The sequence below is a fragment of the Phyllobates terribilis genome, unplaced genomic scaffold (genome assembly GCF_046119375.1).
Source record: "Phyllobates terribilis strain yellow unplaced genomic scaffold, ASM4611937v1 Scaffold_10__3_contigs__length_209671492, whole genome shotgun sequence".
Taxonomy (NCBI): Eukaryota; Metazoa; Chordata; class Amphibia; order Anura; family Dendrobatidae; genus Phyllobates; species Phyllobates terribilis.
This window is the reverse complement of record NW_027362770.1, coordinates 118888996-118908466: the sequence shown is the minus strand read 5'-3', so window position 1 is coordinate 118908466 and position 19471 is coordinate 118888996. Positions and strand designations below refer to the sequence as shown.

The following is a 19471-nucleotide window of genomic DNA, read 5'->3' as shown; positions in this document are numbered from 1 at the left end:
ATTTTATAGATATGAGCTTCTGTTATAGTGGAGGTCTTTATCCTTAAACTTGCATTACAGAACAATAAAAAAAAATATATTATAGTAATAAATACCATCTTCAGCTACTGTAGCACAACCAACATTTTAGAAAAAATAAAACCAAGGCCATGTAAAACTCACCAAAATCAAAAATTGGCCACTGGAATTGAAGGCTGAGAAACTGGCAAATTGTCTGGACACTGCCCTACCGTGGCTACAAGTCTAAGTCTCCAAAAAGGTCATTTCTTTAACGAATGACAAATTATCACTCACCCCTCAATTGGCCCTACTATCTATAGGCCTAGAAGATAATCCTCCCAAAGTTAGATCCATCATAATCCATACTACCCTAGTGGTTAAAAACACCATTGCATCCTTCTGGAAAAAAAACAGATGTACCTACCTTTTCAGATATTAAAGTCAAATTGGCCCAACACAAATCATACGAACACAAATTTGCAACTTCCAACAATAACCTTTAACAAAGATTTCAAAAAATGGGCACATTGGTCTGAATAACCTTCTTGATTGCCTCTCAATTCTACTTATTTACACAATTATTTTATTTCTGTGGGTATTTATTGAAATGGATTTAAGTTTTATATAACCTCAAATCTGTTTATCATCTTCATTTAATTGTTGTAATATTGTATTTCTACTGGTAATAATTCTCTATTCAATCTTGAGTTCTCCTCCCCTATACCCCCTTCCCCCAAACTTTCCTTTATTCCCTATCCCCTCCCCTTAATATGTTATAAATTGTTAATAAAAATTATTGGAAAACAAAAAGGTCATTTCAGTGCGATTTCATATATTGGGTGTAAATTATCTGCATAACTGAACCATAACATGAATTAAACCCGGCCTGGGGAAATTGGAGCAATTAAGAATTCAATTTTTTTTTTTCATTTCTGGAAGAGGGAAAGAGACATCTGATCTTCATTTACCTGTTTAATACACAAATAAAAATAGAAAAAAAAAAATATTCTAATGTTATTTTAGAAAGAAAAAAAAAATCTAATAAAAGATGCCGGTTTCCAGGTTGTTTTAACTTGATCTTGGCTGTACATATTACATTAAACTTTCTGATCCAATTGCTGCTTAATCCCTGCAGGCTGTAATCCTGAACAGAATGCAAGAGCCACTCCATTAGACACAGAGTACATACTTTAATTACTCATCTGATGGAAAACAGGTACACATGCTGACAAAGTGTCTTCTACTCTTGAACTTCTCCATAAAAAAAAAAAAATAGAGAAATGCTACCGGGAAAGTATAAAGTGAACACATTCTGCTTACCTGGAGTACCGAGTGACCCATTGGGCTGTTTTCAGGCAGCACCGCTTCATAAGCCATCTTCTCAAACTTCGGAGCATTGTCGTTGGTGTCAAGGACAGAGATCCGCAACAAAGCACTGCTAGCTCTTGGGGTCTTTCCACCATCTTGGACCTTAATTGTGAGATCATACGAGTCCCTCTGTTCACGGTCAAGACTTCCCATCACAATAAGTTGTGGTTGCTTTTCATCTTGGTCCTCAGCTACCTGCAGTCCAAAAAGTTCATGTGCTTCAGGCCCCACTATCAACTCGTAAGAAGCCACCCCATTCACTCCAGCATCACGGTCAGTAGCAGCCGGGATTGGGAAAAGCATCCCGATGTTGGTGTTTTCAGGAATGGTGAGTGTAAGAACGGGAGAGGCAAAGTTTGGTGTGTTATCGTTGATGTCCAAAACTTCAATTTGCCCATCAAGTAGCCGAGGAACTGGAGACATTAAGTCAGTCATGGACACCTCAAACTCCAAGTAGCAAGGTTGTCCTGGAAACAAGTTCTGGCATTCTCGGAGCATTTCTCGATCAATGGCAGTCTCGGTGGTATAGATATCTCCAGTCTTTCCATCCACGCGCAGGTATGGGTGTCCCAACTCCAGCTTATACAGGTGCTTTGAATCCGGATAGCCATAATCAGCTGCTAAGCTTCCGATCAATATATTAGGTGGTTGTTCTTCTTCCACCTTATATTTCACCTGGGTGGAAGATCCAATGAGGGGAAGCTGAAGGAGCAGCCATAAGTAAAAGCAGGAGACTACTCTCTTCATTCTTAGCTTTATCTGGTATGGCCACTCTGCAAAGAAAGCCAGAGAGAAAAGGAGAGAGGTTAAGGTCAGAAAAACATTCAAGCCAATGAGAAAACAGCTGGAGTATCAATCATTCATATGCTAATCAGAAAAACATGCCGCGGACACCCTGCTGTGGAATGCAGGTGTTGGTTCCCAATTGAAATGCTTAGTCTGACTAGTCAGAGTCAAGGCACAAGGAGAAGGGAAAAAAAAAGAAATTATACACACACCCCGTTCAGGTGTTTGTCACATACACCTAGCAATTGTGTCCCTGATATGACAAAGTAAAGCCACACCTGAGAGATTAGAAACCTTGCAAAATACGCACCAGGCTAAGAACCTGATCAATAATGAGTCAGACATAAGGATGGGATTACAGGAATCAAATCCAACTATGACCTGTGCTAAGAATGCAGAATAGCCTCACAATGCATTAATAAAAAGAATATTGCAATGACCATTCAAAAATATATCTGCAAAAAGTAAGTAAAAGTAGCTTAGTAATGCAAAAAGTAAGACTAGATCCATCAAACCGCAAAAGTTTTGGTGAACGCGTAAGGGTATGTGCACACAGTGAAAAATTTCTGCATAAACGTTGCAAATCCCCCACAAAGCACAATGGTGAAAAACGCTGAATGAATTGAAGGTTTGGGTTTATACTTTGGAAAATCGGCATCAAAATCATGTGGATCAATTAACGCACGGAGTGAAATTAACGCAAGGGGTAAAATGAAGGGCATAAGTGGACAAGCTGCAAATGGCAAAATTAATCTCCATAAAAGATTCTTTTATCAGAGGGTTTAGTAAAATATCATTCACCACACTGGTGAAATAACACATCACAGATTTTCAACCCAGAGAATTGGGATGGAGTTCTGCTGTTTTTGTGCCACGTGTTCCTATATTCAGAGCCAAGCATGTTCTGTATATGGGGTATCTCAACGCTTCCGACAAATGTCAATGAGGGGGAATAAAGGATCTTGCGTGTTGAATTTCAACACACGATCCATTTGCTTGGCTTAGGGTATGTTCACACACAGCATTCTTTCTGCAGACAAAATACTCCATTCAAAATGCCCATTTCACAGCTTTTTTTTGGGGTGTGGATAACGTGTTTTATCTACAGTACAAGTTTAATAAAGTTACGTTTTTTGTTTGCACAGTTTTTAAAAAAAAATTATATAAAATCTATACATATTTCTATTTTAAGAAAAATGCTTCAAAAAGGATGGATGTGGCTTTTATTTTCTTATTGCTTTCATTGGGAGAAAAAAAACACGGCAAAAAAAAAAAAATGCTGGAAGATGCGACTTATGCAGATTTGAAACAATGCAGCAGATCTCAAATTCAATCAGGACCAAAAAAAATAAAAAATAAGCGTGTGCGTGACATTTCTCATTGCTGTTTGCTAGTAACGTAAAAAGCAGCTTTTAATGTGCATTAAAAAAAAATGCATAAAAAAGCTCTGCATGTGAACATAGTCTTATCTTCTCCGCATTGAAAAAAAGAAAAAAAAAAAAAAACATGCCTGCTTGGATATCGTTAAAGAAAGAAAAATCTGCTGCATATATGTAAGGCAGTAGTTTGTATCCGACAATTAAGGAAATGTACGCAGGGCCGCTGCTACAGCGTTGTCACGACAGCGGATCCGTAAATTTAACGATCCTTACGTGCCGCCTCACCTACATCTCAGAAAGCAAAGCCGTGACTGTCACCTGCAGGCTGGCACTGATGACACAGCAGCCGCCGGCACAGTGAAGCCATCTTATACTGTGATCTGCAGAGAAAGATCCAGCCGGCAGCTAGTAATGAGGTTACAGCTTCCAACAAGCGCTGGACTATGGACCCTTTCTGCAACAGCAAACAAACACACGACCTGTGCCCCCGACCTACGCCCCACACTGCCCAAAGTCACCTGCGACATCAGATTGCCTTATTACAGGAGGAGGGGGAAAAAAAAGTAGGGTAGAAGTTGCATACGTTATATTTTTCCAGGATACATTTAATAAAAAATGGCGGCAATTTTTTTCAGTTTTTGATGCAGTTTAAGGCACATTCAAAAATGGATCCAGCAAGAAGAATTATTTCCTTTATAAATTTTCCCATTTCTTTTAAAGCCACAAAAAAAAAAAAAAAAAAAAAAAAAAAGCATTTTCCAATAAGAGAAGATCAGTGACAGGCTGTAATTAAACAGCAAATTTATTTCGTTTGCCCAGAGGCAAAACTGCTTTTCCTAGCGGTCGTAGAACAACAAGCCTCAGCTCACCCTAGCCTGCAACTTCCTTACCCAGATCAACAGGTTTCACCTGCCGAGATCAGCAATCTGCATCCGAGACAGGTGCGAGCGGTGGAGTCCAGGGCAACTTACAGAGTCCCACTTTCCACATGTTACTTCTAGGAGAGAAGGAAGGAGCCCTCAGTCTTATTCACCTCTACCAAACCTCCAATGAGGAAGAGTCAGAAAGCAATACCTCTACGATGATAATGAGCGAGCGACCGAGCGAGCCAGCAGTTCCTGAAGTGTTACTTGCCAGTCCCCTCCCCTGGAGCTTATGCCTCCCTCGCCTGTGTGACAGCCTGAAATCCAGGGCTTTGTGCTATATAATAGGAACCCTAGAGGCTCCCACGGCTGCAACCGATCTAGCTGGAGCAGAGGGGGCAACAAGTGCCAAGGAAGAAACAAACAAATGGAAACAATAACCCGGTACAGGTAGAGTCATCGTACCACCTACATGTTCGAGGAGAACATTACACATACCGCATCTGTTCTATAGAAATAGACAGTGATTTATACCGTATGGGGATGTCACCATATTGTGTATACACTCACATTAAGGCCACGGCCCCACTATCAGTATTCAGTCAGTATTTTTTCTCAGGAGTGGGAGCCAAAACCAGGTGAGGAACAATCAGAGAAAAGGTATAATAGAAGCAAGTCACCAATTCTGCATTTATCACCCACTCCTGGTTTTGGCTCCTACTCCTGAGGAAAATACTGACCGAATACTGACCGAATACTGACAGTGGGGCCGTGGCCTAAGTGCCAGTATATAGGAACCAGAATTAGAACGGTTCACCTCTTTTGGCTCAAGAGACTACGCATACCTGACCACTGATTCCATAGGGAGTAGATGGAACAGTGGTCACACTGTCAGGTCATACTTTCTGAACCAGTGGTTGGACCATCAGCAATCATATTTATCATCAGTAATGTGTTATTTGTGAAGGAACAAGGTGAAGAGGAAGACCAGCAACCCGATTGATTGATACAAGCAAGATAACGGCAGAGAAGACCTTAGTGGACCTATGTAGGTGACGCGCCCCTGGGCCTGCTGTGTCGCGCAGCGTCTCGCGCACGGGGGCTTACCCGGAACCGGATCAGATGAGGGTTGTAGTCTCCGAGTGGCGGGGACCCGGTCCGTGCCCAGGGAGTCAAACTCAGTGTGTGGCAGTCTTGATAGATGTTATTTGAGTGTCGACTACGCCACCCGTTGATTTGCAGCTATGGAGCTGCCGCTGCAGGGCAGACCGCTGAGGCCGGTGTAGAATTGTGCAGCGTGATAGTATAACCCCCAACGGGAGGGGTATGGCCTCAGGGCAGCCGACGTGGAAGATGGGGGTAGCAGGAACCACTCAGAGACGGTGCGGTGTAATTCAGGGTCTTTACTGGTAACAACGATAGACCCTCCCGGAGTACTTGCTAGCGAACGGGGCCTGGCCAGTCCTTGAGCAGATGGGATCTCCCCTGGCCAGGCGGAGTTGTAGGCCTCCCAAACTGACTGTACTCTTCTGGCTACCTTGCTAGAAGCGGATATAAGTAGCCCACGTCCCTGAGTGTACCGTGTGGTGCTCACCCGTATGGCCGGTGACTCGGGGCCTTCTAATGGCTTCCGCTCCACGATGGCGGTGCTGGTCCCACACGTGTGACCGTGCCTTCGGGTTTCTGGGCCTGAGGACCTGAAATCCCCTGCCGGTCGGCTTCTGCTGCTGGGTAAGAGTTAGTCCCCACAGCCTCGGACGCCGGGTCCGGTAAGAAAGCTTCTCAGTCAGGGCGAGCTCTGCAGCTGCCAGCCCCTGACTCGTAGTAGTATTGCTCCCACTAAGCTCCAGCCGTTTCTTCCTATGACTGTTTCTTGTCTCTACTCTCCTTGACTCCTAACCCTGCTTCAGCCCCGGGTTTATATAGGGGAAGTTCTTCCCCTCCCAAGACTGGGCAGGAGGTGTGGCATGCACAGGATCCCTGACCAAAGGACCTCCCACCTGCTCTCAGACATAACATCTCTATCACTGTGGCAACCAGACCCCTGGGGTGTCACATAGGCTTCTACAAGATCGATCTTCCTACAGAGCATTCATCCATCATGTCGCCATGGCTCGAGATTGAGCTGAAAGCCGTTAAGCCAATATTAAAAAAAAAAGTGTTATTTATGAGACAACCCCTTTAAAGAGTGTTACGTTCACACAGCATGCTACTCGAAAGCAATAGGTGTAAAGCTGACCACACTTAAGCTCTCCTCTTATACACAAACTAATGTGGGTCAACAGTCTCTGTATCGGGGCCCCAGACAGTGGTCTGAAATTTAAGGATCAGACATGTCCAACCCCAGGTTGCAGATCCTTTTGTTCCCAGACACAGCAGCCAAACAAACTGTCGACCGAGATGGCTAACGACTTACAGACACTTAGGCGCGCTTTAGATAGTCATGGGCTATGACAAAGGAAGCTAAAAGGGATTGCCCTTTTCTGCAAGTGTGCCTACTCAGCTAAGCAAATAGCATTTGTCTAGTCCTACACATGGCTCATTCGGTGGTCAGCTCTCTCTAGCCCAACTCCCCCATTCACATTAACATTGGACTTTTAATGCCAGACCAATACTTGTTTACAGGTGTAAGCCACTGCCAAACTGTCAGACATCTGTCAAGGGTGAAATGAGATGACCCCCATATACATGAACTGGTTGACCAATCCTGCCGATATCAGCTGTTTTGTCAACATCAGTCTAATGTGTATTGGGGCAATGAGTGTTTTCAATGGGGAGAGGGGGCTATAATTTACTTTTAAGACTCCTCAACCACAACAAAAACACTGGACAGGAATGCAGAAGTGTGACATTCTCAATCCTTCTGTCTCCCAAACGCAAAACTCTACTCCCTCAAACACATTTAGCCAGCCGGTCCAGCCAAAATCAAAAGATTTAGGCCAATTTCCATCTCATATACATGAGACCCATCAAAGAAAACCTGCCATTAACCAGTCATTTTTACATGGTGTAAAATGCCAATTGTGCTCTTAAAATCTAGAGTTGGTCTTTTCTTCCTGAGCCCACTACTTCGAAGCACAGCTCCCACTTTGTGTGTATAGTCTTTTTAGTCAAGTGGGTGTGATCACCAACTCTACTGTGGGCATATTCCATGGTACCACACCCAAATGGCTAAAAATATTAATCTGATTTATATACAAGAAAGAGGGGCCATTATCTCAAGAATGGAGAAGGGCAGGGACAAAAGAAAAGACGCCAGATTCAGAATCAATCGGCACTTACACCAGGTAATTATATAGCGTGATAGGTCCACTTAAGATTCGGAAAAATGGATACCCTTATGCTTGACGCAGGGCTTGAGGGGGGTGGTGCGACAATATCTTTGGTGGTCTTTTTATTTTAGCTAGATCCCATAAATTTTGAGCTATAGAAACCCTTCTAAGTAAGTGACTATGGAGACTAACACCCAGTTTGTTAAAATAATATATTTAAAACTTACAATCCAGGTGCTGGAGATTTTTTATATATCCCATCTGCACGAGTTCTTCTATTTAACCATTGGCCATTTTTTCTTCAATGTAAATTCGACAAGAAAAATGCCTCACAAACACGGCGTACAATCAAAAGCTTTTCATTCTGTTGCTACTGAATCATCTGAGATGAAGCGTTGTATTTCAGAAAAAAATAAAAAACGGCCTTGAATGCCTTCACATTATCAATGCAGATTACACAGAAACTGTGCAGGTGTGATAATCATATGGATAATTACATAAAATGGGATCTCTCTCGCTCAAGATGCTCCTCGGAGACACACGACAACAATCTCAATGATGAGACCTACATAGACATGTGCACGACTTTAGAAAAAAAACTGTTTTATAAGCGGCAAGTCTGTCCTACCAAGAACCTTTATATATGGCAATACTGTATGGTAATACTGTATGGTTCACCAGCTGGCATAGTCTACGATAAACCCTCAAAAGATGTAAAATCAAGGCAAAAAAAAAAGAAGAAAACCCATACAAACTAAGTAGACTTACCGCAAATAATGATCTCGCCGACCCTATCGCATCTTGCTTCCCGTGTCTGAGACTCTCCTGATGCGAGACTGCCGAAAAAAGGCCAGCTCTACTCCATGACTTGTGGCATTCCAATAGAGCATGGATGGAGCAGTGGTACGCATGTCCGTCCTCCGCTCCATTCGGACAGGGTATTTCAGAGTCCCATTCTAAGGATCTTTGGAGGTCCCAGTGGTCGACCCCTGATGGTTTAGCAAGTTATTACCCATCGAGTCATCGCTCCAACGTCAGTTAATGTTTTTCTCAGACTCACCTCAACATTAAGCTCTTTATGTAGTAAGATATTCATATGGCCAAGATTGGCCACAAATTGACCAATATCGGAAATAAAAGTATTTATGGTGGATTTACACTGCACAGCATGTTGTCAGACAGCGTCCGTCCATCGGTTGGTGATTGTTAAATGGCCTATTTACACAAGTCGACCGATGTGCCCTAAACGCTCTATAATAGAATGCCATTGTTCTCGGCAGCACAGGCCGTGTTTAAACAGGACGATGTGCTGCAGAGAATGATGATCTTTTGGGCAGACAAAAATATAATTTCACCCAACGAACGAGTGCTTTGCTCGTTGATCAGGTGATTGGCAGCCTGCAAGATTGTCTTTAACCAACATCCCTAAAGAATGCTCCTTCAAGATACTTGTGTGGTGTAGTTTCTTTAGGAATGTATGAAGAGGTAAAAAAGTCAAAAAGGGCTTTGAGAAGGATAAAGGCAGGAAGTCTGTACAATCATGAAATCAAATGGTCTCATGGTCCTTAATAGTCCTATTGTGTGCAGACAAGCAGGTTCAGTTAAGTCATAGGCCAAATAAAGCTTTTACCTTCCCCCCAGCACCTCGCCTCGTGTACTTCTCCTCAAACATCTCCCTTTTCTTATAAATATTAAGAGACCTTTCTGTCTTACTTTAAAAATGAGGCTGTCATCCTGAACTTAGCTGCAGTTAATCAAAAGGGCCTTTCATCCCATAACTACCTGCATCTGACAAGTACGTTCATATTGTCCTGGGAGAGTGAAGAGCAGGAAGTTATGCGTGATGAAAGATGGATTACGGAGTCTCCCTCAGGGTCATGTAGTTTAATGGGACACAAGGGTTTCTTCAGTCACCTTTTATGTGACCAAAGAAGGGAAAAACAGCAAGAGCTCTTGGGTGCAAGCAAAATATCAAGGCATCTCCGGCTGGTACATTGCTAAAGACAGTAACTTTGCTCGCTAATCTGAGCTTTTCGTTCTTCAGAACGTTGAATGACCCTAACAATGTGGTGAACACCATTAAATGGTCTCTTCAGTGAAGAGTGTACAAGAGGTCTTGCCAGTCATCGAAAAACAATTAAGTGCAAGCGATTCGTTCATATGGTGGGTACCATACCTGGAAGGTTTTAGGAGAATTTCTGCCCATGTTCTTTCGTAAATATATAGACATCACCAGGATGCACTAAATTAGAGAAGATACTGTCGTAGAGAAGACCATGTTAAACCATCTGAGTAGGAGCCATGTCATGACACATTTTCCCTACAATGCCTGTAGTTTTAGTAGTCAGATCTTCAGTTATCAGCAGATTGCTGGGACAGCTGTATTTTGGATGGGGGTGGGGTGTGGGTAAATCAGCAAGTTTCACATTGCACTTTGGTCATTTTATAGAGCGTGACTCATTGGTGCATATGCCCCATAATGCAGTGGCATGTTTCCAGTTGGTTGACTTAAGACACAAGGCCTAATGAACTAGTCACTGTGAAGGAGGAGAAAATCAATACAACCTAAATAATTGATAACATTACAATGCAGCAATTTACAAGGTTAACACCTAGAGGTAGCAGAAGGCAGAGTTTTCTTTCTTATGAAGAAAAGCTAATTTGAATAACCTTTCCCAGGCTGCAAAACTCACTACACAAGCTGGTGCTCTCCACAAACATACTGAGGCACCTGACCTCAGAAGAGATTAGAAACTTGACAGAAGTATTATACAACATACCCTTTGGCTAGAGGAAGAACAATACTTCTCAGACAAGGAGAACCAGTTCGGACTATTCTAGATCTAGTCTAAAAAACAAGGGATTAGAGAGAAAAACGGTAAACAAGACCACTCTTGTTGACTGACTGGCTCCAATACAAAGACCAAAGTAGGATGAACCTGCGGACGTCATAGATCAGCCAACAGTAATGTATATGGGGAGGGGCCTCCCAATCTTGCCTGGCAGATGCCCGTGGAGAAAACAAATTGATTTCCAATAGCCGATTTTTTTCTCTGGAAAATAAGCCGCCATCACCAGAGGAGTTTGGAAGTGGCTCTCCGAGAAGAGAGGAGCGCTCCTGTTTGTGTAGGAGACAGGACAATTACCAGGCAATTGTGGCTCCTTTTCACACTACTGCGGCCCCTGCCAGTCTCTAGGCATCAGTCTTCACATGATCGGACAGAATGTGAAAAATGCAACAAGTAATCAGCCAGTGATTGGCTGCAATGGTCACCTGCTGTTCTCCCTTGAATACTGATGACCGAAGACCGGTCTGTTACACAGTTTGGAGTACAAAGGAGTGATACAGGCGGGAGTGTAAAGAGTAGGCAGAATTCTTGGTCTATTAAGGTTAAAGGGGGTTGTCTGGTCACGCAATAACTTTGACCTATCCATAGTTTAGGTCATCAATGTCAAATGTGTGGTGGGTCAGACGCTTGACACCCTTACCATTCAGCTATCATAAGAGCTGTGTAAACACATTGAAAGGAGCCTAACCGCACAACTCCATTCAAGGTGTAGAGAATAGGAGCTGTTCTGCAGTATCCAGTAGTGGACGCTACACATTAAATGGCGTTGTGCATTGCATCTACGTCCAATGGTTTAACATCCAACCACTGCCACAATGTATAACAGCTGACCGATGGGAACGCCCAGGGTCAGTGTTCCACCGATCTGATGTTGATATCTGATAATAAGTCGTCAATATCTTGTGACCAGAAAACCTCTTTAAGAACAGTAGTAACCCTTCAACCTTACATTTTAATTTATAAATCCTCAACTTGAAGCTGTGGTGAGACTAGACTTCAAGTATACAACGTCAACTCACAAAGTTCTGAAAATAATATATCTACATATACGGTATCTATATCTATTATGAAGAGAGAAAAAAAAAAGCAAAAATTTTAGTAGCTTGACGATGCTATATAGAAAGTGTATAAAAAAATATAAAAGGTTGGTCCTGATGTGTGTTTTGGTTCTTCTGTTACCTCCATTTACTCACAAACACAAAAAAAGTGTTAATAGGTGCGTGATTTCAGCACACAAAGTGCATGAGAGGGATAAACAGCGATTTGCATCTGTGGCAACACAAAGCCCAAGTCATTCAACTTACAATAATTGGTGAGACAAGTAACATTTCATTAAGAACAGAAGAGGTGTGAAATCTGGTGATGTATTCGTGAATGCTGTAATCCCCCCGGGGGGGATCCATTCACAATAGCTAACGTAATGTACATATTTCGCAAAGGCTTAGCAACTGGAAGAAGCCACAACACATGGCTCCATGGGAAGGGTTCAGAAAGGACAGGACCCTGCCGGGCCACTTAGTATTACAATGCAGAGGAGGACAAGGAACGTCTATGGAAATTAGCCCAATTGTTTAACTGGAGTATAGTCCATTTTAGACATAATTATGTACCAAATCCCCCTATTATGGCTCCGGCCTTCACACAGGTGCCAATTTCAATGTGTATTAGCCATCCCTAAGCTCCAACTGGTCCTATACAATTACATAAAGTCATTTATCAAATTCCTTCACCCTCTCCTTTATTTATTTTTTTTTGATACTTGAAAAGTAGATTCGCCCCTACCTCAACATTTGGTTAGTTTTTTTTTTTTTTTTTTTTTTTTAAGAAAATAAATAAGATTTTAGAGGGAAATTAAGTACTGGTAGATGTTAATGCCGACCATCTACATAAGATGGACACAGGCAGTCAGGTAGAACATTAATAGGTCTTTTGGCCATCAGCATTACCAGCAAAGAACATCATATAAGACAATCAGAAGCAAGAATTATCTTAAAAGTCAGATGGTGCTCTGGGGACTGTCACAGCAAACACTATTGGCCAAAGGTGGTCACCAATCATGAAAATTTTAGGATGGTATGTTCTTGTTAACAATTTTCCATGTCCGCAAAATATTGAATATCGGTACCATGGGTGTGAAATTGTGATCAATTTATTTTTTCTCAATGTCATGGCCTCAGATAAAGGAAGCTCAAAATTGCTTTAAGTTGGGTAGTATGGAACTACCCTCATCAAAAAGTGCAAGGGTTAGACGGCCAGGACATTATGCATTTAAAAAGGAATCTGTCCACAGGTATTTGCCTTGTAATCTGAGAGCAGCATGATGTGGGGGCACAGACCCTGACTGCAGTGATGTGTCACTTACTGGGCTGTGTGTTGCAGTTTCAATAAAACCAGTGTTTTATCAGCGGGAAATCACTACAGGACTAGGTGCCCCGTACATCCTAGTCAACTGTTCTGTGTAACCCCGACCCACCAATAATTAAGCATCTTTCTGGCAATGTACAGTGTACACAGATAGCTGACAATCAGTGTTGTGGGCGGGGTTATACATAGCTCAGCATGCAGAGCACCGCTAGATCTGCTGTGGAGGGAGGGGAAAAAACAACAACTTTTATACCCAGTAAACTAAGTGACACGTCGCTGGAATCAGTCTGTCAGCCCCTACATCATGCTGCTCTCGGATTACATAGAGACAAACCTGGTGACAGATTACCTTTAATGTCCATATAAAACAATCAAAGTGACTGAAGACAATACAGCGCTTAAATCACTGGGGTCAAAGTTCCGTAAGAAAAACATTTCTAGTACGGAATCTTGATTTCTTTTAACCTCTGAGTTTTTGAAGAAGACGCTTCAGATGCTTTTAAGCGGAAGTTGCCTGAAATGTGGACTAGTCAATTCTTTTAGCCACCTCATAGGCTTGTGACGCATGAAAAGGTTAAAAAACGCCAAGCGACAGAACATAAAAACATTGGACTGTAATGTTAAAAAACACTTGCTGTGCATATGCTCATTCTTTTTAGCAGTTTGGAGGTGAATTTCAGGTGTAATTCACCTTCAAAAGATGTTGTGTGCACATACACTGAAAAAGTAAGACTTATGGGATAGCGATATTATTCAAGAGTTTTCACTACAATGGTATGGATGACTTTTACTTGGCATAGTTCATCAGGTCGCAGGGCCGAGGCGAGGTATAGGCAGGGTAGGGACTTGCCCAGGGCACTACCTCTTGCATCCAAGAGAAGAAAGTAGTTTGAAAAAAACGCATTCTTTTGCTGGGGGGGGGGGGGGTAGGGCAAGTGATGGGGGCACCATTGGTCTCATCTTCATATGGCACCAAAAATACCTTGTCCCAGCCCTGTCAGATCGGTGTGGGTCTTAAATGCGGAGTCCTCATCAACCAGCGGTTACCAGATGTGTATAGGAGCCGATCTGCAGTACCCAGCATCGACCACTTAACAGTCTGACGGATCAGTAGTGCTCCACTCCATACACTTCATACCATGCCAGAGGGATTAAAGGGGATTTCCACTATTATATTAAATGACCTGACCCTTAGGATGTGGTTTAAGTGACACCCATCACCACCCCACCCCACCGATTAACTGTTAAGAGGTTGTCCACTACTTTATCATTAATGACCTATCCCTAGGATAAGTCATAAATTTCTGATCGGTTGGGGTCCGACACCGGGACCCCCGCCGATCAGCTGTTATTGGTGTCTGCCGGCCGGAAGTACTCACTTGCGGAGCTGGATGTCTGATAGTGGCCGCCGTTGGGTGCTATACATCCGAATATTGATTTGAATAGGAGGTAGATTTGCAGGATCAAGCCCTGCTCCGCTAATTAGTACTTCTGGCCGGCAGCCGCTGATCGGCGGGGGTGCCGGTTGCCAAATCCCAACCGATCTGACCTTGATAGGTAATCACTGCTAAAGTAGTGGACAACCTCTTAACAGATGATTGGTGGGGACAGGAGAAGGGGGGTGGTAGGTATCAGACTTGACCTGACCCTTAGGATGTGATCTAAGTCTGATACCTACCACCCCCCTTCCCCTTTCCCCACTACTTTAGCATTGACGACCTATCAAGGTCAGAGCGGTTGGGGTTCGACAACCGGCACCCCTGCCGATCAGCTGTTGTCGGTGGCTGCCAGCCATAAGTATCCTAGGGATAGGTCATTAATGATAAAGTAGTGGACAACCTCTAAACAGTTGATCGGTGGGAGGGGTCATTAATAGAATAGTGGAAACCCCCTTTAATTGTCAGTTTTTCTATCCTATTTCTAAGTTCTAGCACCATTATGACATCCACGGTGCCCGAGCCAGCAGTTGGGGAGTGCTGCCTAACAAATCTGCTGTATGGCAAGAAATGAGAACAGAAAGGTGGCACTCCTTTCAGAATATGGCGATGGAGAGAGTGGTCGACTAAGCCAATGTCATTCGGATTTATTTTTTATCACCATCCCTACTATATACTGTAAAATAGGCAACCTTCAAGTCTTGAGGTCACTAGTATACCACAACTTTTATTAGCTAACTTTGTGTTATACTTTAGTAGTATTTTCAGAGTTTGCAACTATAAATCCATTACTACATTTTTCTCTAAATACGGTGGTAAAAAAAAAAAAAACACCCCCAGCTTCAGGAAACTTTCTCTACCGCCATAAAATAGTCATCTAGTGAGGCATTTGCAGTTTGCGCCCAGCAGAGGTAAGAAAGTCATTGTAATAGATGCGGTGCACGCTGTTGTTCATATTAAGTCACGTCTCCAGTCAAAATGGCCAATCTTCCCAATTTATACCCCATAAAAGCAATGTTCCCCAGCTGACAGATGTATGGGATTTAGCTCTGGATTCCTGCTGGTTTGTGAATATCACAATTTCTCCTGATCTCAGGTGCTACAAATTACAGTGGGAAGTCTCCAGGGTTAGAGCAGATCATTGTTCTAAAACACTGCTCGAAGCGGCAAGTGATATGTAAAAAAAAAAAGAGATATCACACGTTACAGCCAAAAATCAGGAACTGGCCTTTTGCCCTTCCAAGGAGGATAAGGGAAAGCATCGGCTAAATATGGCTAAGAAGGGATTTGCTTTTTTTTTTTTGATCGGGGTAAAAAGGTGAAGTCTCAGCACAGCAGAGCGGAGTGTCAGCCTATACATCATGCTGCAGAGCGCAGCACATGGGCTCCGGATTCATTCTGCATCGCTGTGTCACCGGGTATGAACTTCTCTTTCTTGAAGATAGAACGGCAACGCTCCACGGGCCTTGTGAGCAGCGGAGAGATGGAGCTGATGGGGCATTTGATCAAGTGGTTTTGCACTTCAGCCAGTCACTTCGGCACGGCTGACTTCCTGATGCATTGCTCCCTCTATGCAACCAAACCCCATTTATTCTTAAGTCTCAGTACACATTCAAGATTTACTGCCGAATTCAGATACAAGAAGCGGGGGAAAAAAAATAAAAAAAATACACCTACAGCTAACCATAGTAAGCAATTCACATGTTCACCCACACAAGGTGTTTAGGTAAAACAATACCACCTCCCCACCCCCCCAAAAAAAGAAGTAATTTTTAGTAAATCTCACTAAGGCTAGTTCCACCAACTCCTCTTGAGAAAGCTAGATCACCTAAAATAGCAAAACGTGCGTTGGGGGGGGGGGGGGGCCCTTCTTTTCTCTGGTGTCAGATTTGTGTGACCTCAATGGGTAAGGTGCTTGGTCCCTTAAAACGGACTTGTCATTCACCTTGGAACATCACCTATGCCTACTAGTATGGTACTATACATCTGGATACGTTGAATTCACCAGTGTTTATCTGTCTGTCTTTTGTACAAACCTCCTTCAATTTATTAATGAATTTTTATAACCAATAAAATTGACATTTTACCCATTAAACTTCAAGTAGTTCTCCTTTCTATATAAGATGTTGTTGTGGAGTGGTGCATACTATTTATACGGACTTATTTCTTGACCACAATCTGTGGCAGTGTCCACATCGATCATGTTTTTTGGGTATTTGCATATAGCTAGTTTCATGTGATGTCCAACTGGCTGCAGATCTCCGGAACCAAACTCAACACGCTCATAACTTATGTGAGGCTATTAAGTTGAAGCCAGGGAACCTACAGCCGGTGGGAGAGAAATTGAGGTCCATGCCGGAACCGTAAAAATTGTACAGGTGAAACTGGCCGAATTTAAGGCATATGAAATTTTGTTTAGTGTGCAGTCTCAGTTGCACATGCTGAATGATGTAAGAAGGAGCCGGCAGCTCCCTCCTCCACCAGTATAATCACTGCTATCTGCATCCTCAACATAGTGGGGACGTCAGGTGGGGGAGATGGTCTGGCTGTCTAGGTCCGTGGGCTGGACTGGAATTGCCAGAGAGCCCAAGTCTGGTCTACAGTGTTCGGCCACAGCCCCACTATTAGTATTCAGTCAGTATTTTTCTCAGGAGTGGGAGACAAAACCAGGAGTGGGTGATAAATGCAGAATTGGTGACTTGTTTCTATTATACCTTTTCTCTGATTGTTCCTCACCTGGTTTTGGCTCCCACTCCTGAGGAAAAAAAACCTGACCAAATAGTAATAGTGGGACCGAGGCCTAACTTGAATTTTTTGGAAGGGAATATTCCATTGGACTAGTGGGAACCAGGATCGATGGGAGTGAATATATCGTATGCATGCCACGGCCTATAAAAAGAACATAAAATATACGCCAACTTCAAGTCCAGAGACCGATCATAGAATCTAAAAAATGTGACATATCTTCCCATCTGTTCTTCTTCCCTCTGGACCCTGTATAAATGTCATACAAGAAGCCTGCCATGCTACTGCAAAGTAACATTATCCTAGCAGGAATTCAGCTTTTGTCTGAGAGGTGGTTGGAAACATTTCAAAAGAGGTTTTTTTCCATTGAACACCATTTCCCAATGAAGCAGGTAGAAAATCCGAGCAGATATGAAGCCACCGTCCTACAAAGGCCTCGATTATTAGTGTACAATAAATGGCAGACCATGTGGGTAAAGGCCCGGCTCTCGTAGCGCAGGCTGGTATAAAAGCCAACACGGAGGGGTCAAAACCTACAAACGCACATAATAAAAAAAGCTAATTAACAGGATTTAGGAGTGAATGAGGTTTCCTTTTCAATAGTGTCCACAGATTATATTGTTCAGGCAGCCACGTGACTCTTGCTTCTTACCTCGAACAGAACGCCGAGCCTGAGGAGCAATTCAGGATGTCGAAATGACAGGTTAATGGTGAAAAGTGAAAAACAAAAGGCTGTTTATAGAGCCAGGCCTTTGTGTTCGAAGATAATTTGATGGAAATTCATCAAGTCTTCAACACCGGAAATGAACCGAACAATCTGGTCGTGTTGTATAATTATGTAAATGTGTCTTTTCGTGACAAAAATATACAGAAATATCAACTCCGGGGACCAATTCAGACTAGACGCGAGGAAACCTGAACAGGGAATCTTTTTTTTTTTTACAATAAAGACTATTCTCAGACAACCGGAAATTAAAATAAACAGCACTATCATATTAAAGAAGGTAGTCTAAAGTGTAATTTTTAGGGACTGCATGGATGAATAAAAAAATCCATTAAAAAGGGAGTTACAAAATGACTGTTCAAACAAAGCAGAGGCGTGTTGTGGCCAAAGAGTTTATACATACCATACATTTCCGCCCTTCTCTGGCGCTGGATCAACCAAAGATAGGAGTGAAGATTGAGGGAAAGCAAGTTGGTTGGAAAAGCAATGGGTGCTCCAATCGTCTATGCTTGGTTTGAACAGTCGTGTTTTGCTGACAGATTCCATTTAGGACTATTGAGAGCTCTCTAGTCCTCCAGAAAACCAGACCAAATGAAGCAGCGTTATAAACGGGAAGTTTTTGGGGTTTTTTAATTCTCTTATCGCAAACGTAAAAAAAAAGTGAGGGTTTAGTGAACCACTAAAAGGTGGTTAATTTTGGGGACTACCTAAAAGGGAATCCGTCAGCAGGATTTCACTCTCCAAAACTATATGCACACGTAGTTCTTTCGAAGCCAAGTCCAGCAATACCTTTACATGGTCAGGCCATTCCTCCATTACTGAGAAGTCAGTGTTTGAATTGATACGCAAATGGAAAGCTATATGTAGCTATGAAGCCTCTGTCACTCCAGCTCTATTCCTCCTGCATGACTAACCGCCTCTCCGTCAAGCGGGAAGAGACAGCACTGGGCAGGAAATAGAGCTGGAGTGACAGAGGCTTGAGATCTACAGCCTCATTTGCATATCAATTCTTCAGTATCGGAAGAAGGGATTGGCCATGTAAATGTATTGCTGGACAGGTCACTGAAAGAGCTACATGCAAGTGAAAACAAGCTGCCAGATTCCCTTTAAGGCTATGTTCACACATGTTTTTTCCAGCGCTTTTTGATGCATTTTTTTCATGCAAATTTTCAGCTGTATTTTATAGTACCAACTAAGTGTATGAGATTCCAGAAATTTCATTTGCACGTTTTTTGTTCAGGATTGTGCTTTGCATGGGGTTTTTTTTTTTTTTTGCAAAATAGAAAATGTCACATCTTTCAGCGTTTTTTTCACCAATTGGAAGTAATGAGCGGTGAAAAAAAAAACACGCCAAAATCCCAGGTGTCAGTTTTTGCAGCGTTTTTTGTGCTAAAACCAGAATGAGATTTTTTTTTTTTTTCTCACTGAACTTTACGTACATGCATATAAGATGAAAAGACAGTGAAAAAAAAAAAAAAAGATGCAGTAAAAAATATAAAGCAAAACAGCAAGAAAAATCCTGAACAAACTCCTGGCAAGAGATCAGGTTTTGTTGCAGAAAAAAAAAAAAAAAAAAAAAAAAACGCTGAAAAAAAAAAAACCATGATGTGTTAACATAGCCTAAGAGTCCCAAATTTTATGTTAGACAGAGTCCCTATAACAATCCTACTTGTGAAAAAATATAT

The 19471-nt window shown here is 42.5% G+C and overlaps 1 protein-coding gene across 11 annotated transcripts in view; it reads right to left on the bottom strand.

The window, feature by feature from the left end:
- The window catches only part of PCDH1 (protocadherin 1), a 204307-nt gene that overhangs the window by 148001 nt on the left and 36835 nt on the right, over positions 1 to 19471 (bottom strand). For 7 of the 11 annotated variants that reach the window (XM_073649745.1, XM_073649740.1, XM_073649747.1 and 4 more), the window contains exon 2: positions 1321 to 2141. In XM_073649745.1, the coding sequence (XP_073505846.1) occupies positions 1321 to 2115 (795 nt within the window). In that variant the 5' untranslated portion in view covers positions 2116 to 2141. Of the gene's footprint in view, positions 1 to 1320; positions 2142 to 3822; positions 3847 to 4423; positions 4728 to 19471 lie in introns of those variants that run through there. The other 4 variants (XM_073649741.1, XM_073649744.1, XM_073649742.1 and 1 more) reach the window with 4 other exon arrangements.